Source organism: Pholcus phalangioides, unplaced genomic scaffold, assembly GCF_987345545.1.
Source record: "Pholcus phalangioides strain wild (caught in Gottingen) unplaced genomic scaffold, Ppha-v1.0 ptg000015l_1, whole genome shotgun sequence".
Classification (NCBI taxonomy): Eukaryota; Metazoa; Arthropoda; class Arachnida; order Araneae; family Pholcidae; genus Pholcus; species Pholcus phalangioides.
The window spans coordinates 108,731,557-108,758,778 of record NW_028301608.1 but is presented as its reverse complement, the minus strand read 5'-3'; the positions used below and the strand labels follow the sequence as shown (position 1 = coordinate 108,758,778).

The 27,222-nt window shown below is 34.6% G+C and overlaps 1 protein-coding gene across 2 annotated transcripts in view; it reads right to left on the bottom strand.

Annotated features, from left to right (window-relative positions):
- Positions 1 to 27,019, bottom strand: part of Vps8 (vacuolar protein sorting 8) — a 63,442-nt gene extending 36,423 nt beyond the window's left edge. The window contains exons 1-14 of one of the 2 annotated variants that reach the window (XM_089245106.1): positions 26,878 to 27,019; positions 24,713 to 24,781; positions 22,365 to 22,483; positions 20,499 to 20,622; positions 18,239 to 18,293; positions 18,002 to 18,126; positions 17,754 to 17,840; positions 12,010 to 12,077; positions 11,453 to 11,503; positions 10,508 to 10,610; positions 9,687 to 9,743; positions 9,161 to 9,283; positions 8,559 to 8,639; positions 733 to 816 (exon numbers count right to left, since the gene is read on the bottom strand). In XM_089245106.1, coding sequence (XP_089101232.1) covers positions 733 to 816; positions 8,559 to 8,639; positions 9,161 to 9,283; positions 9,687 to 9,743; positions 10,508 to 10,610; positions 11,453 to 11,503; positions 12,010 to 12,077; positions 17,754 to 17,840; positions 18,002 to 18,126; positions 18,239 to 18,293; positions 20,499 to 20,622; positions 22,365 to 22,483; positions 24,713 to 24,781; positions 26,878 to 26,961 — 1,230 coding nt within the window. In that variant the 5' untranslated portion in view covers positions 26,962 to 27,019. Of the gene's footprint in view, positions 1 to 732; positions 817 to 8,558; positions 8,640 to 9,160; positions 9,284 to 9,686; positions 9,744 to 10,507; positions 10,611 to 11,452; positions 11,504 to 12,009; positions 12,078 to 17,753; positions 17,841 to 17,948; positions 18,127 to 18,238; positions 18,294 to 20,498; positions 20,623 to 22,364; positions 22,484 to 24,712; positions 24,782 to 26,877 lie in introns of both variants that reach the window. The other variant, XM_089245107.1, reaches the window with a different exon arrangement.
- Between the last annotated feature and the right edge of the window lie 203 nt (positions 27,020 to 27,222).

Sequence of the window (27,222 nt, the reverse complement as noted above, 5' to 3'; positions counted from 1 at the left end):
CAGAAATATATCGAAATCAGTTGATGCCGGTTTCGGTTTATCGGAAAGGGATACTATTGATGAGAACATTCTAGAAAGTCCCACCCCTCCAGACATAGGTTCAACCCCTCCGTACGGTGGCGCCGCCGACTAGGAAACTGTATAATAGAATTTTGTGGAATGTTCTATTTCTCGAAGTTTCTATCCAGGTTATAAATAGTGAGGCGCTCACAAGATGGCAGACTAGACAGGCATAAGGAGATTCAGTGAGTTGTGTTTCAACTTTGCGAGAAAGTTGTTAGCTCTCTGATTAGCCTGTAAATACATGTAAATTGCTGTTCAGTAAATAAATCTGTGTTTGTCTGTCGAACCGCTTTTTGTTTTGCAATCTCGAAGTCTTGTGAAAAATTATTCAGAACAATACTCTCACGTTAAACTGATCACCCTTAGTAAGATTGTTATAGGGTTCATTTAAATTATGTCACTTAAAAAGCTTGAGTTTGTAACAAAGTCCACGTAAAATTGAAGTCAGGATATCTTCTAATTTCTTAAGATGCATAATGCTTTCAAGTACATTAAAATGTTTTGCTTACTTTTTTATGAGCATGGCTCTAATGCTAAATATTCAAAGTTTTGTATGTTTTTGTAAGGATAACTTGCTATATTGCTGTGTAAAACAAGAAGGGGAAAGCCTCATAACAAATAAAAATAAATATTAATAACTAGAAATTAGTTACAAAATATTAGCTAAACCTCTAATTCTTCTTCTGAACGAACATCAATAACATGTAGATGCTCTGATGTATCCAGAGCAACTAATACCCTTGAATTCAACCACTGAAAAATAAAAAAATTGATCAAGATGAACATTTAATTTAATAGATGAATCATTCTTTCAAAAGTAATGGAATCACAAAGTAAGAAAAAAGCATTATAAGCAAAAAGATCTCAATTCGAGTCACTACTATAAATCTGAGGATGACGTCACTCTTCACTATCCATACGAAGGTTTCGAACACCTGGCTGATGCAAAGATGAATTTAGGAAAGAGAAAATTCAACTGCCTTTGTGGGAAATCAATCCCACATCCTCTCACATCTCTCCAAGTGAGCGCCCTAGACCACTAGACAGCAAAAAGGCAACTATTCTCAGTCTTTCCTTAGAGCTCATGTGCACTGAAGGGACTGTTCATGGATGGCCAGACCCAACTCAGGCCAAAGCCCATGAGGACGCAATGCCACCAAGTGGTGACTTTTCCACGGATAGGATAATGTCACATTTTGCGATCCATATGAAGGTTTTCAACAGCTAACTGATGCAAATATGAATTTAGAATTGAATCCTGTAATACATATAATATCCTATGGATAGTGAAGAGTGACATCATCCTCAGATAAGCAGGGGTCAGCACGGATCATGGCCTCAAAAATAGTGAAAATAGTGACCAAATTGTTTAAAAAAGTGAGCAAATAGTGACCAAAATGTTTAAAAAGTGACCCAATAGTGACCAAAATAATTTTAGAAAGAGACCAAATGGACAATGAATTTTGATTATTACCAAATTGAATGAATTGAAATTGAATTTAGTTTTCACTAAACTTTGTATTTCAATGGAGCTCATCGAAATTGCTTTTTTTACATAATAGTGTGAAATAAATCAAACTCGAATGCATTCTGCTAACCAGAAAAGTTTTGAATAACTTATCAAATTTATCAACAACTATGTGTGAGAGAGTAACATTACATCCTTTCTAAGTAACAGTAGCAATGCCTTTCCCCTCCCCATAGGGGCCGTTAAAGTATTACGTCATCATAGATGGGGGGGAGGGGGTTTCCGATTTGCTGACTTTTGATGACAAGGGGGGAGGTTGAATAACGCTTACGTCATCAACCACCCTTTATGAAAATATGAGTTAGGATTCAGGGGGGGCAGAGCTGATGACGAAATTTTGCTGACAGGGGGGGGAGAGGGGTCAGCGTTTTGCTGACGGGAGGGGGGGGGTCAAAAATGGCTAAAAATTTGCTTATGTAATACTTGAATGGCCCCCATATTGCTATCCACAACCCATCTTAAAATCAATTTAAGCCGGAAAAACTTCAAAACGAGAAAACATTTTCACATTCAAAGAAGGAAAAAAAAATGAAATAACACAAAATTTGATGACAGAATTTGTCCCATCTACATTCTAGTGGATTTTTCATTCATGTTATGCTATGAATGACAGTATACAAAATGTACTTTTTTTAACTAGTACAAATTGATTTACATAATTAGGTTTGTATAATATCTTCCAACAAATTTTAAGAAATTTACTATAATGATTGATTTAAAAAAAAACTAAAATTACATTTTAAACAATATTTTAAATTATTAAATTAAAATATTACTTAAACTACTGAATTAAATAAATTATTTAAATTATTAAATTAACTAAATTATTTTAATTGTTAGGGGCCGTTCAAGTATTACCTCATCATCGATGGGGGGGGGGGGGGTTGGTTTCGATAATGCTTACGTCATCAACCACCCTTTATGAAAATATGAGTTAGGATTCAGAGGGGCAGAGCTGATGAAGAAATTTTGCTGCCAAGGGGGGGGGGGGGTCAAAAATGGCTAAAAATTTGCTTACGTAATACTTGAACAGCCCCTTATACGTTGAGGGAGGGCAATCCATCCTCCCCCCAACGTCAATGGCAGAGCCTACTGATGTATACATGATGTATATCAATTGTCATCTGCCGCACCTCTAAGACCTTCAAGTCTATCTGCACCTATGGCTGGACTGGGAAGGGTGGATGGGTCTACTCTTTTACAGGCGGAGGGGGCTCCAAAATAATACCCTCCCTTGGGCGAGGGAGAAAATAAATCAGTTTTGAAATTGGTTTTTGAGAGAAAAATTTGTAAATACATATTTTTCTTTTTTTTTACACACAACATACACCCCTAGCAAAAAAAACATTTACTACTTTACCCAGAAACAATATAATTTTGCCCCCCCCCCCCGTAATTTTTAACAGAAAAAGACTCCGCGGTCTTCCCCGGTAAATTTCCCATGAACCTTGTAAGCACCAACGTGGCGACTTTTTTCCGCGCCAACCAATCGCCGTTTTGCGGCGGTCAATTCAAGATGGCTGACAAAGGCCACATAAAATTACAAAAAAATATATAATTTATAACATGAATCAACCAAATATGCGAAAATCGATAGAAATATATCGGGAAATACGGAAAATTAGGATAAAATGAACACAAAATTCGAATCAACGACATACGGGGTTTATAAATGCGGTTGATACAGTTTATGGATGCCGCTGTCAGGGCTACCTATTTTAATGCGAAAAAAAGTCGCCACGTTAGCTCTGACTCCTCCCGTAATTTTCAACGAACAAAAACAGTGAATTCACCCTCACCCGGGGCACCCGATTTACCATGGCCGTAATACGATATTTTTTCTGGAGGGGAAACGTAATTTTACTGCCCCTTGACTGTGAAATTCGATAATTTTGCAAAGGAATTTATTTCCTTTTCTTAAATATACCATTCCATCAAAAATTCCATTCGAGGCATTGCCCCCCCCCCCCCGTGTTTTGGATTTGATCACGGTATGTAGCAACCCGCACCGCAAGTACGAACGAAAATTTACTATCGCCCGGGGCCGGTATCCATTTTTTTAACGGAAAAAGAGTAAACTCGGCACCCTTCCTCGTTCAACACCCGTGGAACCAGACCCCGCCCTCTCCTATTGCGGTCATAACAGCGACTCGAGACAAAAACGTTGTAATAACTTCCGAGGTCTAAAAAGGCTTTTTTTACACAACACCGAGAATGGAGCGCAATATGTCGATATTAAGTCAACAATCAGCATCGTGAAGATGCTCTAAATTAAGTTACGACCAGAGGCGGATAAAGGTCAGTTGTTGACGGCCCCGGGCATAAAAAAAAATTAATATTACGCCCCTTAAATTAGGAAAAAAGTATAAAGTAGGGGCCAAAGGCGCGGTCGATGTGCCCACCGTTAAATCCACCTCTATGTACGGCTCGCATGCACATTAACTGAGTTTTCATCAGCCTGATGACCAATTTTCATCTTATTTGGTTAAACTAAACGTTGAATCCGAAGGTTTTAACAACTGGCTGTTGCGAAGATATATTTTGGAAAGAGAAAATTCAACTGCCCCTGCGGGGAATCGAACCCACTAGACTACAGAGGCAACGAATCTCTCAATCTTTCCTTGGAGCTCGTGTACACTGAAAAGGACCGTACATGGACGGCCAGACCAGACTCAGGCCAAGCTCACAACTGCTGACGCTGCCACCAGATGGCGACTTATGGAAGGATGACGTCACTTTCCGCTACCACACGAAGGTTTTTAACAACTGGCTGTTGCGAAGATATATTTTGGAAAGAGAAAATTCGACCGGAAAGTGAAAGGACGTGGGTTCGATTCCCAGCAGGGGCAGTTGAATTTTCTCTTTCCAAAATATATCTTTGCAACAGCCAGTTGTTAAAAACCTTCGTATGGTAGCGGAGAGTGACGTCATCCTTCCATAAACGTTGAATTGCAGGATTCTGTGATCTTTTCATAAATAGTTCTCCTTTCGATCATATCTGGGGCTACGGTTTCTTGCTGAGATTTAAATCCAGTTAGAAAAATAGTACGAATTTTATTTCTAGATAGATCGCGTTTTTCAGTCGGATGATTTTTTTTTTATTGTAAGTAAATTCAAAATACTTGCGAGCTTCTTTAACGTTGGCCAGCTACAAGTGAAATTCAATTCTCCAAAGCGTACTAATAATACGCTTAATACGTATTAATAGTACGCATCTTTAATAGGCGCGCTTTGGTATTCTCCCGCTGCGCGTAAGTTAGTTTCTGCACGGGCTCTCTTTATAAACTCGCTCAATGTAAATGAGCCTTTAAATCGTCATTTCAAATATTAAAAAAAATTAATAAAAGTAACGATAGAACAAACGACAAATGTAACTTGCTCGATGCTCCAAGAAAGGAATTCGGCCCTTAGGACTAAAACTTTTTAAAACAAATAAAATAAAGGATCAATTTTAAAATAAGATGAAAATGAAAGAATGAGTGGGGAAATAAGAAAGAATGGTAGTAGAGGAGGGGAAAAAATTCTTTGTTGTAAATAAGCCTTTTACGCTATTTTTTTCCGACCGGCTTTTCCATAAAATGACGACTCTTTAACTACAAGTATAAGGAGCTTTCTTTCCAAGCGCCTTGAAATCAAGTTATGCTGACGTCACACGGTATGCTCCCGGGAAGATAAAGACGCCTTCATATATATATATAGGGGTTCCTTGTACGATCGTAGTTCAATGAAGGGAGGGAGAAAATTAGCGACCTTGAACCGGTAAAGTTCCTCCTTGAAGAAAAGAAAAACACTGACAGCGGAAAAGAGCGCGAGACTTAGGTTTTCTTGCTAAAAAAAGTGGAAAAAGTGACCTGGGCCCGAAAATAGGTAATAAAAGTGACCAGCTTCTAAAAAAGTGACTTTTAGGGAAAAAAGTGACCCGTGCCGAGCCCTGGATAAGTCACCATCTGGTGGCAGTGTCAGGAATTATGAGCTTTGGGTTGAGTTCAGTCCGACTCCATAAAGGTTCCCGTTCAGCGCACACGAGCTCCAGGGAAAGATTGAGAATCATTGCCTTTGTAGTCTAGTGAAGCTCACCTGGCAAGTGAAAGGATGTGGGTTTGATTCCCCCACGAGGAAAATGCAATTTTCTTTCTTTCCTAAATTCATCTTCGCAGCAGCCAGCTGTTGAAAACCTTCGCTACTATAAATACCTGCTACTCCGTCATAAGTTAATGATGGATGAATAAATTTCTACATGTCTTTAAAATAAATTGGTGTAGTTTATGCTGATTAATTTCATTAAAAAATTGACATCAGATTTATTGCAACACCACATTTTTAAATGCTATATACATCACTATTTTTCTTTCCTGTTTTGGTTAAAATTCTCAAACATTGAAGAAAATTCTAATTTTACCCAATAATTTGAGTTTTGATAGAAAAAAAAACAAAACTGATCAAAGTTAACGAGCTTAATTCATTCTGCCAATGTGCTCGTTATACAAAGTGAGCTTCCTCATAGGAAATAATGGAAACTTGGATAATTCATTCCACAGTTATTCATTCACATGAAAATGACTGACAAAAACGTCACTCACTCAATAATGCAACACAATAATAACATAGTAAATAAAACATAAAATACTTAAAAGATAATGTCATAAATAAACATACAATACGATAATGTTTACAAATTACCTTACTCAGAGTAAGTTAGTCTAAAGTCTAAACGGCCAGAGAGAGGAAGACTATCGTTTAGGACAGCTTATGCACTGCACACTCTGCATCTATAAACGTACTTATTTTATTCGACTTTAAAAAGGAACCCTATCTATGACACTTGCTTTTGCCGCCTTTTTTTTGCCTAAATGAGAAAATTGCATTATTGTTGGACAGATTTATTCCTCACACTGCTACCTGTTTTGCTCATAATGTGAATCCTCACTCTTTAACTGAAGTTCCACTGTATTAGCTTACCAAGTAGTTTATCAACCATTTTTTGAGAGCTCTGGTGTTTTTCGACCAAATCAAGCAGTTCTCTCTAAAATAGCACATATAAAATTTTCCTATCTAATAAGTGTTTTTTGGGCTGGTTATGGATTTTTTCTACCAAATTTTCTTGTATTCATTTCTGTAAAAGATATTGTAATACAAAGGGTATTCTGACAGAACTTTTTTAAGACTCTGTCAGACTTGTTGCAATTGCAAAATTGTACAAGGAAAAACTATTATTTTTGCTTATGTTCATAAGGCCTACACCTTGATCTAACAATCCACTAAATTTTTTTTTTCAATAATCTTTACCTAAGAATAACATCTTTATTTTTTCTACTCAGATATTGAAGTTATTGTTACTACATTGATCTTGATATATCATTCAAATATTAATGTCATAATTTATTGCAGGTAACATCTCAGAATAAATTGACATAAAAGCCACTAAGCAAAGGATTACACCTTTTTAAGCATTATATTATTAAAGACATGAATAAAATCTTTCAATTCTCTGTGATAAGCCATCACAGAGCATCTCATTAAGTTTGCAGGAGTTTTAAGCAAATAATATTAAAAATTAAATAAATAAATATATATATATATATATATGACAAAATGTTCAAAAACCCAAAGTAATCAACATTGCTAGAAGCTTTTTGAGCACATAGTTGCCAAGGAAATCCGCTCACACCTCGATTCAATAAACTACTTTTTCTCAAATCAGCAAAGCTTTCGACCATCTTTATCAGTGACTACCCAATTAGCTTTTTTCACACATGATTTATCAAGCGGTATCGACAAAAACGTCCAAACGGATGTAATTTTCTTGGATTTCTCTAAAGCTTTTGATAGGGTGCCCCACAATAAACTTCTTAAACTCAAAAAACCGTGGTCTATGTGTTCAACTGCTTAAATGGGTGGAAGCATTCCTTACCAACCGCAGCCAGTTTGTCTTCTTCAAGGACCAGAACTCCCCATTTCTTCAAGTCGAGTCTGGCACATCCCAGGGTTCGGTCCTCAGGCCATTATTGTTTTTGATTTACATTAACGATCTCCCAAACTCAATCAATTGTCATATCAGACTCTTTGCAGATGATTGCGTCATCTACCACACGGTGCACAACGAATCTGACCAAGCATTTCTCCAAAATAACCTTAACAATGTCTCTCAATGGTGCTCATCCTGGCACACAATTACCCCTTAATTCTTCAAAAACAGTTTTTATGAGAATTACTCGTAAAAGACTTCTCCTCGTTTCTTCTTACACTATAGATAACTCCTTGATCACCGAAATTTCTAGTTATAAATATCTGGGTGTAATTATTTCTGCCGACCTCCGTTGGAATCTTCATGTTGATTACCTCTTTCATAAGTGTCTCCAAAAACTCTTTTTTCTTCGTCGGAACCTCAAAAACTCCACCCGTCACCTCAGACATCTCTGCTTCCAAACCTACATCCTTCCTCTACACTGATATGCCTGTGAAATCTGGGACCTCTGTACTCTCTCCAATATAGACAAATTAGAATCTATTCAAAATAAATCCGCCCGCTTCATTCTTGACTGTTGGTCATCCTCTGCCTCCGTCACTGAGTTCAAGTGCCAACTCAATATGCAACCGCTTTTTACCCATAGGATATCTCTCGGTTATCCTTCCTTTTCAAAATTCTTCACGGTCATTTTTATATCGACACCTCGAACCTTCTAACTCCGGCTTCATACTTTTCAAAAAGAATTAACCATTCACAAAAATTGAAACCCATCTTTGCATCCACAGATTGTTTCAAATTTAGTTTCTTTCCTCAAACAATAACCGACTGGAACAACCTCCCCCCCCCCCCAAACATTATTGATTGTGAAACAATTTCCGATTTTCTTTGTGACATCAATCATCTCTGGCTAACTTCATCACCGCATTCCCTTGTAAAGGCCTCGGCCAACCAATATTGAATAAATAAATAAATAACAACATAAATTCACAAAAAACTCACAGTGAAGTTCTGTACAATGTACTGCAACTCTATCTTTTGAAGAGGAACAAAATTAATTTTCTCAGCTGTACCAAAGTTGACCTACGAGACAGAAATATAACAAATGAACAGTATAAAAAATATACAAATGAACATCATATTTAATATAGACTAATAATCATTTGAGCCAAAAGAATGTCCATATAAAAATATGAAAAATTATAAGTCAATGAATAAATATCTTTACTCATACTCATCAAAATATACTATTTCAAATTTTGGTGTTTGCAGTAAAAGCTCAAAATAATAGATTTAATTTTTTTTTTTTTTCATTCTTGAAAATTCGACCAAAACTCTGCAATCAAAGGAATTTGTTTTATTCCTGCATAGAGAAGGAAATCAACTGAAATTTCCACTTGGTTAATCAAAAATTTCTAAAGAAAATTCTTCAAGACAAAAAGGTGAAAAATGTATTTACTTGGTGTTGCACATTTAAGTTTTTTGTTAGTATGGTTTTTTTATTTTTTATTTTATTTTTGATAAAGAGTTTTAAGATAGGAAGGTTCTGTGGGATGTTAAATAGTAAAGAAAGAGAGGAAAAATAAAAATAAATGTTTACACACTTCATAGAAATATATGACATTTTTTCTTCCAAATGCAAGGACTGGATCAATAATTCTAGTAGTGGAAGAGACTTGAATAACAACAAACTGCCAAGTCAACACTGGAAGTGTGTCTGGATCACCCTAGTTGAAAGAAACAGATAATCAAATGATTGTTTTAGCATTAAAATAATACATTAGTTCAAAACCTTTCAGCTTCATATTGCATACCAAACCAATCAATAAATTATCCATCATGCATACATATATTAATTAATTTTTGATAAATCGAGATCACTCAATACAAAACAAAAAAATTTTCCAGAAATTAAAAGTAAAAGTTACGAAAGCTGTTGTATTTCTAGGTTAAAAAAATGACATTTTATCTTTTAAAATATGTCTGAAAAAAGTTTGTTCTATTATTAAGTGATCTGATGTACATAACGTGTACAAGAAAGGTGGGTTTGTCCGATATGCCAGCAAATACAATACTATGACGTAAACAATTTTTTTTTTCTTAAAAAAAAATAGTATACTCCCAACTCACCTGCAAAGGGTGGGAAAACCACACACGAAGATTTGGACGCACAGTGACTACTATCACCTATAATATACAAAAAACTGTTCATAAATTTCTATCATCAAACATTATTTCTAAACCTTAATTTGCCATTTTTTTCCTCTTTTGAATTTTTTCAACTTTTTTTTGTGATTTATTATACCAATTTAGAAATACCAATTTAAGTTTCAGAATACCAATTTAAGGAAATAATTTTCATGTCATTCAATATATTGGTCTTCAATAAATTTTTAGAAGGTTGGAAGTATTTTCACACCCAAAGAATTCACAATCTTGAGGTGATAACCAATGATCCCAGTCATATAATGGCTAGACAAAACTTTATAGTGGGGAAATGTACTTCACAAAAGAGTATTTAATTTTAAAAAAAAAGGTGGGTGTGAAGGATAGATGGCCTCATGAAAGAGTTAAGTTGTGATAACAGTTATTAAAAATAAAAGGTGATTTAATTTTCATGAAGATGTGTGGAAACATTGAATGTTTCCATTTTTATTGGCAAAATAAAAAATAAGTTGATAATCATTTTTGTTCGAAATTGTTGATTTCCTTACAATTGAAGCTATACTAAGTTATAAAAGTCTTTTGATATAAGTTACAAATTAGTGTAAGGTACTTAGCTCTGGAACCTAAACCCAGAATCATTTAACTAGAAACTAGTGTGTGGCTACATGTGATTGATATAATACTAAATATTTTTGAAATCTGTGATAAACTAATTAAAAAATTGAGTTTTTTTTATATTTTTTTTTTGTCACTATCACAATTTATGCTTGGTATCACTAGCTTACCTTTGTCACTGTACCCAACGCTACAAGGCAGACTTCTTGACTGGGATGATCTTTGAAATGGGGAGTCATTCTGAGTGGTTCTATAGCGCAAACTTCTCCTCGACTTTAAGCAAAAAAAAACATAAAAGGAAATTCATCATTCTTAGAACAAAAAAATGCTTATAACCAACCAGGTATGCATAAATACGTGTAGGTATAATATCCATATTAGTATTAAAGTTAATAACTGATGAAATCACTACTTAGAAGAAACATAAGGAAAATATTATTGTGTGAACAGCTCCAGTAAAATTGCAACTAATAGGAAAAGATTTTGATAATGACCTAATTTGGAAGTTCATCAGTAGTTTTGTGTTTGTTGGAATAAATGCCAATGATTAGCATTAATCTAATAACATATTGATCGAAGCATTTTTCAAAATAATTTTGGTTGGTTACCCACTAAGAAGTAAATTTTGAACATTGTGTGTGTGCGCGTGCACGCGTATGCATAGTAATAAAAAAGTTTAAAAGTTCAAACAAAAAAAAAAACGAATGAATGGTTTGTTAAACGAATAGAAAAGTTATTATCAGAGGGGACCCATAGCTACCAGACCCCTGGGCAGAGTTCTATGATAAGCCCCTGACTAGGATTTTTACAGGACCCTGCAACATGAAAATATATTGCATAGAATTAAAAAAAAACTATGAAATCCTGGACCTCAGTGAAGTCCTGTTAGCCCCATCTCTCCTCTGAGGGTCATGTGGGAAACTTTCTGCATGATTGAAATAAAAAATTGTTGTTTCGTTACATGAGGTTCATTTTGGGGGGTGGGGGGGAAGGTCATTTCAAAAGTTTCAGGTACAAGCTTTTGCTTGTACATAAAACTTTAACGTGGCCTCATAAACCTCATATAAAAAAGGTTTCGCTGTATAAAATATATAAAAATAAAGTACATGAAGTACCTTCCAGAAAAAATACATCGGGTATCGCAAGTTCTTGTTCCCATGACTCTCCTGTTAAAATCAATGGAAAAATGTTTAAAGTAGTACAAAATAAGAAAAACAATCACAGTAAAAACTACAATGAAGTTAAATTTGAAGCATATTTGTAAAAATTATTGTTATCAATATGCAATTGTTTTGTCAATACTTCGCTAATAAAATTTCTGATTTTAAGAGAGGGAATATATCGGAATACCTATTAAAATGATACACTTATTCTCTACTATTATCATTTCTATTAGGCCTATTTCTAATGCATTTTTTCATTGACTTTTAAATTTTAAATATTATTGTATAAATAATATTCATTCGCACCTATCAGATTCATACTTCTAACGCTAATAAAAAAATTATTTCGCTCCTATTTACCATCTTTTTCGTACTCATGCATTACAAAATAATCCAGCATTTCAGGCAAATTCAAAAATATAGAAACAATATCTAAATGAACAAAAAAATGTTTCAAATGCCAACTTAACAATTATAACGGTCATATAGTATGAAAGCATAAAACGTACTTGAAATTCAACTCAAAAACTGATCCACCACTATCACTACATATAGCAAGTGTCGTGTCATCAGTGAACTGAAAACAGTAGAAGAAATAGAACTTTAAACTCGGTGATTGAAATCATTACATCAAACATAGCTATTCTGTCTAGAATGAAATTGGTTAACGGCACAGCATCAATGTGCCTGCATCATGAACGTTTAAAAAAATTGAGGAGAAAAAAAAGTGTAGTAGAGCAAACAATCATGTATTTTTTTCAATTTGTAAAATTGATTAGATGAAAAAAATGTCTTGATTTAAGTTGTAAATTTCTCTAATGAAACTACAATTTATATATATATATATATATTATGTATATATATACACACACACACACACTTGCTGGGATGTATAAGCCACATCCAGAAAAATGACTGGAAGTGAAAAAAGTTCTCTCTGAAACAATGCAGCTTTTTACACAACACAGTCTGTTATAAGCTATGTGTCATCTTCATTCAAGAACTGAAAAAGCACTAATATTGGAAAAAAAATCCAATTTTTTTGTAAGTTTAACTTACAAATCAAGCCCTAAAAATCCCCCTCCCGGAAGATGCCCATATCCAAGCCTTTGCTGATAACTTTGCCTTCGTGATAGGGTCAGTAAATGTATCACTGCTAGCGACAAAGGCAACTAAAATTCTTAACGATTTTTCGAATTGGCTTAATGAACATAATTTCAAAATCTCAACAGAAAAAACACAATTTCTCTGTTTCACTAAAAATAAATATCCCCCTAGGATCAAAATTAATGGTAAAAATATTAAATGCGTAAACAATCTCAAATATTTAGGCGTAACCATCCAAAAAGACCTCGGCTGGCAATCACACATCAATGAACGCAAACTAAAAGCGACTCGCTCCCATTTTAAACTAACTAAAATAGCAGGAAAATCCTGGGGCATCTCACAAAGCATTAGTAACACTATCTACAAGATGGTGGTCGAGAGATTCTTGGCCCATGGCGCCTCAGCTTGGTATAGGCATCCAACCAAAAAAACACAACAGGCCTTAGATAGTGCACAGAGGAAATTTCTTTTAACAATAACCGGAGCCGAAAAAACAGAAATGGATAAAAACAACAACAAAAATCATATCCACATGACTGCCACTACTAATACATGATATAGCATGTACTAACGGGACCCGAACAAGAATTTTTATGACATTCCCGTTACAATGATATAAATGTGATAACCACAAGTGTCCTTCATAAGCCATAAGGTTTCATAATAACCATTACACATGTAGTTTATATTATATATATATATATATTCATTTTTTTTTTAAAATATAAATATAACCAGCCAGATCGAGTCAACCAAAACACCAAGACCGAAGCTGATCCTTAGCTAAGGCTCTCTCCAGACAATCCCCCATTTAAATCAAGCTCACATTGCTCACCAAAATAGGTTTATGGCGAGACGACTCGACCTGGCAGTTATATATGTGTATATAAATGTGTGTATATGTGTGTATTTCTCTTTCCTCCATTCAAGTTGTCCATGCATTTCATGTCCACAACACACGTGCGTACTCATATTGTCGGATTCATGTTGCTCACCGAATAAGGTGCTAAGCGAGATGCCACGGGTGCTCCCTAATTGTATATATTCCCTCACACAATACTTCTATTTTTTTGTATATTTTCATTAAATCCACCGGAGCGAATGAACTCAATCCAATAAAACTGATGCTGGCTTCTAGTCGCAAATTATCAAACCCATTTGCTCACCAATAAGGTGTTAAGCGAGATGACTCGCTCCGATGGATATATATATATATATTATTTCACAAGAAGATTCTCATTTCTTTTTCTTTTTGTATCCTGTGTATATAATATGGCAAGTGTAAGATAACAGATGAGATGGCATGGAGGGGGGGGGGCGCTCAATTGCTTTTAAAACATACCTCCATCCTAATATGTGTACATTCATCTTAACTAAACCCCGAAACTTCTCCAACTCTTAATCCCATCTCGTCTGTAATCACCACAAAATTTGTTAATTGCGACAGTACCCAATTGTCCGGGGAAAATATGTTGTAAAAAAGTTTGTATGTTTTTTTTTTGTTTTTTTTTTACACTAAATAAAGTGTTCCAGACTCTGCCACGAAGCTGGGCTGGAAGAGATCTCGGCAACGGGATAAGTCCAGTGGCAAAGTTCTGGCGTTCATTCATTCATTCATGTAAGTTTAACTTACCATTCAAGTTGAACAAACCAAAAATGATTTTTTTTCCAACTTCATTATGTAGTTATTAATGATTAATTTTAGAAATTATTAATTCAGTAAAAAAATTTAATAAAAATCATAATAAAAAGAAAAACATAAAATGTTTGCGAAAATTCATTAGAGTCCCTTAAAGACAGAAGAAACTGTTATTGAATACATAGACTGCAACTATGAATCAGCCTGAATAGCTAGAACTTAACTTTCAAAGTTGTGGCTTCAACACAAAGGCCACAACAGACAAAATGCCCAACAAGATGGCTAAAAAAAGATGCCCATAAAAAATATGCATGTCAAATGTAACCAAAATAAAGCAACCCAATATAAAAACATATATCTCGAAAGAGAAAATACTAATAACTAGAGCCCGGATTATATGCATTTGCATATTTTGGCTTTTTTTAGCATTAATGCATATAAATGCATAAAATCAAAGAATTTTTAGTATAAGTGCATATTTTTGAAGGTTTATTTAAGCTCACTCAATTTTTTTTTATCATTTTTCAAATAAATATTGTTCATAATATTTTCATAAATTGGTTTTTTTTCACCCACAGGTGAAATGTAGTGAATTAATGCATATTTATAAAATATTTTTCGAATATTAACCGTTTTATTGTAAGGCTATTTTTAGAGATATGTCAAAGTGTTAAATTTTTTTCACAAATAGACAAATTGAAAATTAAAAAATGGCTGAATAAAAATATGTAGTAGATATTTGCATATGCGATATACGTATGTATATGAGGGAATATTTTTTGTAAATGAATACATATGCACTAAGAAATAGAAAACATGCATTTTACAAACACCTTTTTTTGCATGATTTTCTTTAATGCATATTTTCTCATTTTTTATACATATTTTGGAATTTTTGACTTATTCAAGATTTCTAATGCATATTCTGGGATTTTCAGTGCACATTTTGTATTTTAAGTGTTTATTTTTGCATTTTTAAGTGCATATTTTTGCATTTTTAAGTGCATATTTTTGCATTTTTAAGTGCATATTTTTGCATTTTTAAGTGCATATTTTTGCATTTTTAAGTGCATATTTTTGCATTTTCAAGTGCATATTTTTGCATTTTCAAGTGCATATTTTCATATTTTTACAATATATTTTGCCCCTTTTTTAGTTCATATAATTCGCGCTCTACTAATAACTAATACAATGTAATGCACTGCCCATAAAACATATTTTTTATTACATAATATTATAATACCTAAGAAAAATTGCATAACTGAATTTAATTAATTGATTTAATATACATTCTAGTATATTATGAAATACTTATAAGCAATAATTAAATAAAATATAATGGACTCATGACTGTACAGACCATACCTCACACTTACTTCATTGTGAGCCCTTCAATAATTATATTACTATAGAACTGAAGTGATCTATTAAGTAAATAAAACCACTGAAACATTAAACAAACTAATATTTCTTTAATTTGTCTAGTTGGAGAGAATAATGCCCATGCGTAAAAAAGTGATCATACTAATGTCTTCATTTTATTTTCATCATGAAAAAATTTGATAAAAAAATATACTATAATTACCTATGTCTATATCTATTAGACACTATTTTTTACTTAACATTGTTAACATCTTTTTTTAATGTCTTTCAGAAGGTTAATACAGTAAAACTTGTCTTTAAGAGAATTGCATGGGACCGAGATTTTTTTTGTCAAACACAGATTTTCACTTAATAAAGGTTCAATTGATATAATCAGAATTATGTAACGATCTCGTGTGTGATTGAAATAAAATAAAAATAAATTAATTAAAGATAAAGGAAATAATTAAAAAACAAACTAAATGAATAAATAAATAATTAGGCTATAATTACCAAATACTGTATTTAGGTTTTGACAGTATCTGCATAAAATTCAGACCTACTGTTTTTCTTCTAAAATAACATTTATGTTCTTTTTAACTTCCTCAAAAATTTTCAATCAGGGTGTCAATATCTGTTGTGTCAGGTTCAGTTTGCATATTATCATCTATGTTTATGTAATCCTCAGCATCAGGGCCAAAACTAGGAATTTTGTGAGCAAAAGAGCAACATGATTAAGTTGTTACAGCCCCTACCACTGTCAAATTTGATTTTACAATGGTGTTTTTTTTCCCACCTAAAATTTGCATCCCCTAAATTTTGCCGTCAGGGCAGTTCCCCCATTGCCACTCTCTCAAATTAATCCCAGCCCTGCTCAGCCTTGCAATCACAGAATGTACACAGCTTGCATAAAATTTTTTGCTTTGCGTATCATTTGGAAATTCAACCCTTAAACCGATTTCTACCATGGAAAAGCCTGATTTTCCAAAAAATTTTGTCACAGTTTTAGGAAGCAACTGCTTTGCTACATATGGTTTATCAAAACCATAGCATCAAGTGCAGAAACAGTTTTTGCTAATCTAATGGTGGATGATGTCTGGGGCAGATCTAGAGTGATTTTTTCCGCATTGGGATAAGGTGACCAAATACAAATACAACACCACAACAGGCAAATTGCCCAACGAGGTGGCTGACTTAAGAACATCATGGATCCCCGAGCCCACCCCCCCCCCCCCCCCGCGGAACCCCCAACGAATCGGTACATGCGGGAATGTGCCTTTACGTGTAGTGCAACCTGACGTAAAGTTTGTTTCTGTGTCATGCTTGTTATGTGTAGTGCTGCCATCTGCCACCAGTTTTTCAAACTATGAGTGAAGTGTTATGATTGAATGATTTATCGTTGTAGGACTGTTGCTCTCTGTGGCGAGACTTTTTCACAGGGAGATCGGCTCGCATTTGCGCCTTGAAGTTGGGAACCACAGAAAACCAACTTCAGCCGACCACCACTATGGGGTTCGAACCCGGATCCTTGCATCGCAAGTCCGTCACTATAACCACTCGACCACCACAGCGGCAAATGTCCTACATTGTCTCATATTTCAGGGGAAGTCAGTTTTCTGTCTGTTCCGACTTTTTTTTTTAAAAAATGCTCTAGTTTTTTTAAAGTTTTTTAGTCCAAGTTTTCTTGAATTTGTTATTTAATCAAAAATATTGATACAAGTAATTTTCAACTGATTTATTAAATGAATTATTATCATAATTGAATTTCACTTGGCGGACCTCCCCCCTCCCACCATAGATCCATGCCTGGATGATGTAGAACTCCCATTTATTAACATAGATTGCGTAAAAAATTTCAGTGGAGCACTTTAACATTTTGCACAATCCTTTGCCAAACGCTCACAGCGTTTGTGTGATATTTTCCATAAAAGGGTGCAATTTTCCTTTCTGTTTCTGCATGAGACAGGTTCTGTTTAATCCAGGTTTTTTACATGTATTTTGGCATTGAAATCACGGGACCACGATTTTTTTCGTTGAAGACAGGTTTCCGCTTAATACAGGTTCCATTAAAGATAGGTTTTACTGTATAACATAAACAAGATATTATTCCTTTATTGAAATGAGAGGTAAGGTAGTTACTATTACCTTCATGTGTAAAACTGCATTTTGAGAAGGATGAGCATCTAAAATAGTTCTCAGTAATTTACCTTTAGTCAAATCCCACATTGTAATCTGAAAAAAAGGGGGAACATCATAAATTTATCCAGATGAGCAGAACACTCTTTTTTATTTAACTCTAAAAACAATCTAATTCGCAAATTTCGGTAATCAATAAATTACCTCAACTAGTAAGAAAATAACATCATTTGGGAAAAAAATAACAGATTTCGTACTTGACCCCTACTATATCCAGCTAAAAGTCTGGTGCATGTAGAATTGAATGCCAGACATGAAACTGACCCAAACTGTTCTCCATATTCTGTGTTGCCAAGGCACCATTTCAGCACTTGCTCAGGATCTGCAATGAAACAGGCAAACACAAAATTCTTTTATATGTTTAAATCTGTGAAAGTTTTCACAATGAACATTCAAAAGAAAAGATGAAACCAAAAAATAGTAAATAACCTCACCAAAAATCAGAATAAGACCATGAAATGTGCCAACCGCAATCACAGTAGAGACTGCCTGAAAATTCACATAAATACGGTGACTATACATGAAAATCTGAAAATACTGCTTCTTCAAATCTCACTGCATAGAACAATGTAAAATATTTGGGAATCCCTGTTGTGGAACATTCTTTACACCTCATACAAATTCCTTGCAACATCCCTGTTCCAACTCAAGACATTTCAACAGCACTGAAAGTGTCATAATTTGGTTTTCCAAGCATGATATGAGACTTGGCTACGTCATTTCAAATTAGAAGATTCATTCTTTTCTAGAAGGAAAACCAAATATGAAAGCTCAGACACTGGCAATCAATTTTCGATGCTCAGTCACTTTAAAGAATAGAATTGGATGACTTCTCATTGTATGTATGGAGAGGACTAGTCATCATTCAGGAATCATAGCCTTATAAGTTTATCTCAATACATTGTGATCTCACAAATATATTACTGCATTCCCAACGGATTGGACAAGACCCAGAGTTGCCACTGTGTACCCATAGGGAATCACTGTTCTAGAAACTGCAGACAATACAAAAATAAATTATCAATGACACTGAACTATGATCAGACAAGAAGCTATTCATATACATTAAATGATCAACTAAACCAACTGTAATGCTGAGAAGTAACTATTGTAATTTTTTGTGTATAACCCATAGGCTACCTAAGAAAGAAAAGTTTAACACTCTCCTTGGGCGATACAATAATGCTGGTAATGGAACAAAGTTTTTTATTCTCAAACCAGACAAAAATCAAAATCAAAAATTAACAAAATCATGATTCAAAAATGCTTTGTAATTTTTACTCGTCCTTCTTAACCTAACCCGGTGACAGGTTTGAGAGAAATACTATATGTTTCACCCCAATACAGTCTTCCCTCAGTATTCACAGGGTTACATTCTGCGGATAACCACGAATATGGAAAATCAGCAAATAACCCAAACCATACCCCCCTTTTTCAGGCATCTCGTTTATAAAGTATCTTCTTTATGTGAAAGAAGTAGAGGGGAGAATCCAGTGGTTTTCAGCGATGTTTTCTGAAAGAATATAATGTCTGTCAGACGTTTCTTTTAAATTTACATTAATTTGTTACAACGTGATAACAAAGCTTTCTGTACCAATTTTTATACACATGAATAATGTACCATAGATGGGTATATTTCATGGAAACAATCCATTCATTGCCGATTTAAAGTTACAAAGGCCTTGCTATGTTCATAGTCATCTTGTCTTTGAATTCTCAATCTTGATCATCTTCACTTTGGTTTTAGAAGCAGTTACCTCATTTAATCTTGCCTCTGTGAGTTTCTGAATTGCTGTTAATTAATTCTTTAATTTTTTTTTTTTTTTATCCCTTTCTGCTACCTCAAAGTAAACCCTTTTTCATCAACAATCCAGAAAAAATGTTTTCATGGTCCAAGTTTTTTTATTGCTTCGAAAAAAATACAAGGAGATGTGATCTATTCTTTCCCTCAATGATCACATATTTGCAGATTTAATCATGACAGTTATAGTATGTAAGTTATGCAATACATAACTTGCATACCTTGTTCATCGAGAACAAACGGAAAAACAGAACTTTCTACATGATGGCACGTGGATCCAAGACTATACAGTAGCAGGTGTAGCTACAGCAACGGCTGATCTAATTTAAAGTTCTTTTTCCTTGAAATATCTGACTTTACATTCTTTAATATCGTAGTAACATAGTAACAAGATATCTTAGCACTGAAGCTAATGTCAGTAAGCTTTGTCAATATTTCATTTTTTTCAAGTTTTTCACTTAAGAAACATTTAAACAGCCATTTTATTACATTGAACATTTAAATAGTCTTGTAGAAACACTTTCAGAAGCACCAGAAAAACCTTCAGGGGAGGGATTTTTCAGACATTTATTTCTAACACGTGCAACTCATATTTTGTTCTGATATGAGAATTATCACCACAACAGTATTTTTTTAAAAAACTGGGAAAGAGACCATGAATACGAAAACCATAAATATGAAATCAACAAATACATTGGCTGACTGTATTTCAACCTATTTTCAACTGTCTTCCATCACCTCCCTCTAAAGTTCTGGGAAAAATTTCACAAATCCACACATGTTGGACATATGCCTAATTTTTTTTAATTTTAGCAAACATTTTCCTCTCTTGCAGACTGTCAGTTGTATACACGAAATTATGGTATTCATCTTAAAACCTTCAATTTTCTTACCATAGCTGTCGGTTTCCCTGCATTGACTTGTTCTGCTGCTTTCTGAAGCTGAGCCGAAACTCCTCTGAGCATGACATGTTTCAGAACAGAGCCGTGAACACCATACATTGAATTTTTTGCACTCCTGAAAATTGGAAAAGAGGTAAATAAAAGCTGAACTGTTTATATATATCTGAAATATTCAAAGTTACACCCAAATCCTCTATTGGGAGCCTATTTTATCCATTAATTTCATTTTAAAAACCAAATATTTTGGGTGGGACGCCAACCTCGTTATTTTTGTTAGAAAGCTAGTGCAAAAGAAATTTCTTTTTTTTTTAGTATGATAAGGAAAAAATGGGTATATTTTGTGTTTTTATGCAAATTTAATGTGTAAGATAATAAAATCTTTAAAAAAAAAAAAAAGCAAATACATTAAGAATAGGGCTACTTTATCGCGCACCAACTCTGGTCATATGATGAAATAGCACATAACAATGAAACAAATTCATCAAGAGATCCCGTGGATCTGTACTGATGAACACGAAGTATCGATGAGTAATTACAATGCAATTTCAAGGACAGAACAAACAAACAAAAAAAAGAGGGGGGAAAAAGGTTGATAAATATATCGAAATAATTCTGCATCTGTGAGCAAGTATACGGAATGCTCGAGTGATGCGAGAATTGCTTAGCGACTTTGATATGTGGAGGCAAACAGCAGGAAGTGTACTCAGACATTTATAAAATTCAATTTAGCACTGACCGATAGAGCTCTGTTTTTAGATAAGGAACTTGATCCTGATAGTCTTGCCCAGATTCAAACCCATGGACTTGGACAATAACCTTCATTGTGGAAGATGAGCATCTTACCACTGTGCCACTCTGGCACCAAGGACAGGGCTGGGAATCTATTTAAATTTTAATTGATTAATAAAAAATTTTTAATCAAGTAATCGATTGATCAATCCAATTTTAATTGCATATTTTGCACAACATTAATTGTGAGGCTATAAAAATATAAGTTATTAATTTCCCGCACCTATTTGCCAGATGTGAACAAATGAACAAATATAAGAATGGATAAAGAAATTAAGACTGCCTGTTTTTGAAGCAAAAAATTTAATATGCCGAACAGATTCTGTAAAAACCTGGAATTTCTGCACTTGGATCTTGTCTATTTTTTTAAAAATTAGTTATTTTTGGTTAGTCACAGATTTTGAAACTACTTTTGATCATACTATTGTTTTATACCATCTATACCTTGTTTTCTTAGGAACTCCTCCCAACTAGTACTTGGGAGGAAAAGGGAGCTGATGCGTCCCAAAATATGAAAACCTACTGTGTTCAGTCAATACAATAAATTTTTGTCTTCTAAAACTTATCAATCAAACTCAATTTGAATCATCACTAGTTTTTGTTGAACTGACTTGCATTTACCCATGCTGAAAAATGTCATCAAAATATTGAGAATCAAGAATCATCCAAAAACATCTCTCTGTATATATTGTCTTTCATTTGATAAAATGGGTGGTGTTTGCACCACCCATTGTCACCCCACTTCAAACCTATATGAGTATGTTCTATTTTGTTTCTCTTATCAAGAATTACTGTTAAGCAGTTTACAGTCGATTTCATATGGATTTTCCTTATATGTCTCATCTTTTGAACTATGGTAAAATTGAATGATTTTGAAACTGCATTTTTTATTTCCTCTAAAATTTACCGCCATGGGCAACTACCCCTTCCCCCAACTTCAACATCTGAGTTCCAGCCCAGCTGCAGATACACAACTGGTATAATTCACACTAAGAAATTCATGGGTTTTTTTTCATGTCTAATCTACAGATTATATGCAGAAAATTATTGTATATACCTATAACTTACTTTCTTTCTTCTCTTTTACTGAAAGAGCCAGAACTTTCTATAGATGTAGTGTCACCAGTTTCCTGGAATAAACCTACTTGTCCTGAGAACTCTTCATCGCTTAGAGAGCCATCATCACTCTGTGGGACAAAAAAAGTAACCAAGCACAATATAATTATTTTTACCAAAAAAATAAGAATGCACTTCGATATTTTATTTTAAAAGCCATATATATTGGTGCACTCGTACAATATACCTTCATTACAATTATCTCAGCACAAAATTTACAGAAACTGCCTCTTGTAGCGAATTATTGCAACCAAATTCATGGTAAATGTATAGACAAAAGCAATGACATTGATAGCAACAAAATTACAATTCCACCATAAAACTTTTTATGCTAGAAGTCTGCACACACTTAGGTCATAAAATATAAATTTGAGAATACGAGTTGAAAACCTGGTCCCATATTAAATAAAGATATTCAAGCCAGGGCTGTCTTAATGCATGGGCCTCAGGAGAAAAGTGGCCTCACAAAAATGATATATTTGTGATTTTCGAGGAGTATGCACGCAAATTTACCCTTGACAACTCATACATATATATATATACTTGCATGTTTAGATATATCACATTATACATTATATTGTATTGTGTTTTTGAATGAATTTGATTGAATAAAGTTTGTGATTTATTATTTATTTCATAAATATTATTTATTTTATTTATACATTTATTTATTAAAATTACCTGGTAGAGCCTCAGAAAAATCTCTGGGCCAGATACTCTCATGTTGCTCCTGACAGTCCTGATTAGTGTATGTGAAAATAATTTTTACACTGCACTTTTACTTAAGTTTATAAACACTTGGACATTTTCACCATGGCCCCCACATTCAGGCTGGGATCTTTGGTGGACCCTCAGACCAGAATTTTCACGGGGTCCCTCTGAAGTGAATTTATAGCATGAAAAAACAAAAAATTATGAGAATCCTCCCTGGGCTGAAACCCCCCAGCTGAAGTTGGTTTTCTGTGGTTCACATCTTTGAGATGTGAATGCGAGTCTATCTCCTGCTGAAAAGTCTCGCCACAGGGAGCAACAGGCCTACAACGACACAATTATTTAATCATTACACTTCACTCATAGTTAGAAAAATTGATGGCAGCACTACGTATAACAAGCATTACACAGAAACAAACTTACGAGTTGAATGGTGTCACTATCCCGGATGCAACTATGGTCACCGATTTGGGAATTCTCATTGACGAGCGACTTAAGTTTTCTGAACATTGTTCAGCGGTTGTCAAAAAAGCGAATAGAATGCTTGGTCTCATTTTCAAAAAGGTCTCTTCGCGTTCTCCTAATGTCATTCTTCCGCTTTTTCGAGGCTTAGTTCGTCCTGGACTGGAGTATGCTGTAAGGTTTTGGAGACCATACCTACAGAGGGACATAGACTTGGTTGAAGGGGTGCAGAGAAGAGCTACGCGTGTCTTTATTGGCACACAGGGCTCGAGTTATGAAGAGAGACTTCATTTTTTGAATATGCTTACATTGGACGAACGCAGGTGTCGAGGAGATATGATTGAAGTGTTCAAAATTTTCAATGGGATGGATAGGATGGACCATGAACTTTTAGTACACCGCCAATCGACTGCTTTTACAAGGGGACACCAGTATCGATTGGTGAGGGACAATGCAAGGTTATGGTGTCGCAGGGAATTTTTCTCTAATAGGGTTGTTAATAAATGGAATAGCTTACCCCGAGGTAGTAAATTGTAACACAATTGACACGTTTAAAAAGAAATACGATAAACATGTTGGGGTAAATCGAGAAACTATCCATTCTTAGAATAAGACAACCATACGTATTCTTTATGGGCGTTGTATAATATTTTATCATGTGTATATATTGTTTATAATTTGTGTTAATTGTATTTTTAATTGGGTTGCTGTATTTTTGAAATATATGACATCCATATTTTTATGGGCATCTTTTTATCAGCCACCTCATTGGGCATTTTGCCTGTTGTGGCGTTGTATTTGTATTCACTGCATATTCCAACATGTGCCAATTTGTTAGATGTTCTGCAGAGGAATATGGACAAGGTGCATCTATGGTTTAGTACTAGTAGGGCTGGAACCCTGTCAGCCCCACAAGAGTGGGGCCATGCTTATTACAACAGTTGCTGTACTGGAACAGCCACTATTAAATGAAATTTTGACACCAACTGAAAATAAATAGAAGCTTAATTCAAAAAAATTCTATTGTTCTTAATACAAACTGAAGGTAAGCATTGGATACCTATGAATGAATTTCACCTAAAATTCCCCCAACTCTCAAAAAGTTAATAAATGATAAAATAAGATACCTCGTTCAATATGCTCTCCAATGTAGGCGGAACCTCTACAGCGGGTAAATTGAATTCTTCATCGTCCAACTGAAATAATAGAAAATCAAACAAATGAAATATCATCTATCATGTATGACTTTAGTTTCATATGATTGAAAATAACTTTCACGGTCCTCCATAAGTTTCCCAGTAAGACGATTTTTTCTACCATGCCTCATAATATCTCAGCTATTATGACTATGAAAGGCACCTTAGGGGGACAGTTCCCTTCCTAAAATTTATCAATTTTCAACAGGAAATGGCTGCTGAAACATCAGGGTCCATTTCCAATTTCGAAGGTCATTTTCTGAACATTCGGATGAACTAGTCATGACCAACAGTTTATAGTCGTTATACTGTTTTCTTTCTTTCCATATCTCTTGCTGAGTGATTAGTGCACTAACAACTCAATGGGACGAAAGGGTACTTCTCCTGTGACATTAATATCTTTTATGGCATTGTCTATGGTGCCATTCGTGTTGCACACGTGTCCGAAATTTGTTTGTTTGTTATTAATTATTACTTGTTTTTAATTATTTTCAATCCTGTATCTGGTCTTTATTTAGTCTAGAACAGGGGTTCTCAAACTTTTTTTACCCCGCCACCCCTTTACCTAATCAAAGCTTATCCGTGACTCCCCAAAACAAGTTTAACAAAGAATCACTTTGAAGAACCTTTGTCAGAGCAGGCATTCTGTGGCACCCAATAAAGGTTGGCAGTGCACCCGCACCATGACAGTTTGAAAATCTCTGAACTATGAAATAGGAGTGGACCAAAAAAACAAAAAGAACAAATTTCGGACGGACAGAACATATTTGGTCATTTTTGTCACACCACAGTCATTTTTTGCACACAAAGGTTAATTAGGGACCTACAATTTATTGCCAATTCTGAATAGCAGCTTTTTTTCCCTTACTCACTGAGAGGTTGGTGCTCTAACCACTTGGTGTGAGACTCCCTGCAGTAGCAATCTTTTTCTATGTGTGGTCACACTGTCGCCGTTTCTGTTGTACCCTAGTGTCAGGAAAGTTTCTGACAAGGACGAATCGAATACCGAATGCATGGCACCTCTAAACATCCTTTGGTACTTTAGGCAAGTATCTTATCAACCTGAGCAATCGCACCCGGACATATTCAGACATTGATTCATAATTGGAATTTTTATGCTAAGAAATGTGTTTTATACTTTGAAGACTGCCACGCCTTCATTGCAAATGACTAACAATGGTTCATTCTTTACAACTGTGAAAATAAATAAGTATATTTAATAGCTTCATGCATATTTATCATGCGGTGTTCTATTTTACATACGCAAAAATCTTTCAATCAATTTCTCTCAGCTATATTTTGTCTTATACAAAAAATGGAAGATCCCTTCCCCCTTTTTTGAGAACTTACCAACTTAAAATTCAGTTCGCCACTTAATCACTTAACGTGTGTAAACAGACCTTAAGAATGTTTTGTTATTGACGTTTGTTTTTTCATTGCCATTTGTTCGTTTTAACAGCCATAGTGTATCTTTTTTGGCAAGAAAGACTTCCAAAAGCAGGACTTTGCTTCCTTCTAGGTAACTTCTCGCCATGCTTTCAGATTCTTTTCTCACCAAAAGGGATCATATACTATAGCTGTTCCCTCGGCAAATATGTGCTGTTCAGATTTGGGACCTCGGGCAAATGCCTTAGTTGCCCAAGCAATAATCAGATCCAATGTACATTAGTAGAAGTAATTTACTGCAATGCAGGGCTTGACAAATCGAGAAAACAAATCTAAGCACCAACCAAGAATGTAAGGAACCAAGCCCTTTTTTTTTTTTTTTGCTTGAGCTAGTGATCACACACAGGAAACTTTAGGTGCCAATATCATTTTTTTTAATCGCCCCGTGACATGGGATTTGTCAAGTCCTGTCAAGACATAGTCAAAGAAAACTATCAAAAGCAACAAAAGCATATTGAGTAAATTAATAGATGCACCCTAGTGGTAGTCATTTCATTGCTTCATTATTAACAACATGACTGTGAAATTGTTTATTTAATCAAAGATCACAGCGTGCAAAGTTAATCTTTGTTTCCCATTGAAATCACAACTGATATTAATTATCATTTAATTATGACTCATTTTAGAAATAAAGGAGAATTTTACTCAACCTCTTCTATATTAAAACTCAAGTCTCCCAAATTTCCACCGGGAATTTCATGACGGGAAATAGTAGGCGTTCCTTCTTCGGACATGGTATGTTTGTTTGTTTACATGATTTACGCTGCCGCCATGCACTCCTGATCGACCTACGGTCCTCTTCGTGTATCCGTTGGTGCGAGACCTGATTGGATGAGTCAATGTGGGATGCGGATGGATATCGATGCATTGTGACGTCATAACAAGGAGAGAGAGTCATTCCATATAGATAGAGAAGTCCGTAGAATCTGCCGAAATATAGTCTGAAGCAGTGATTCTCTTTACGAAATACATTCTAATTCACTAAGGTTTGTGAT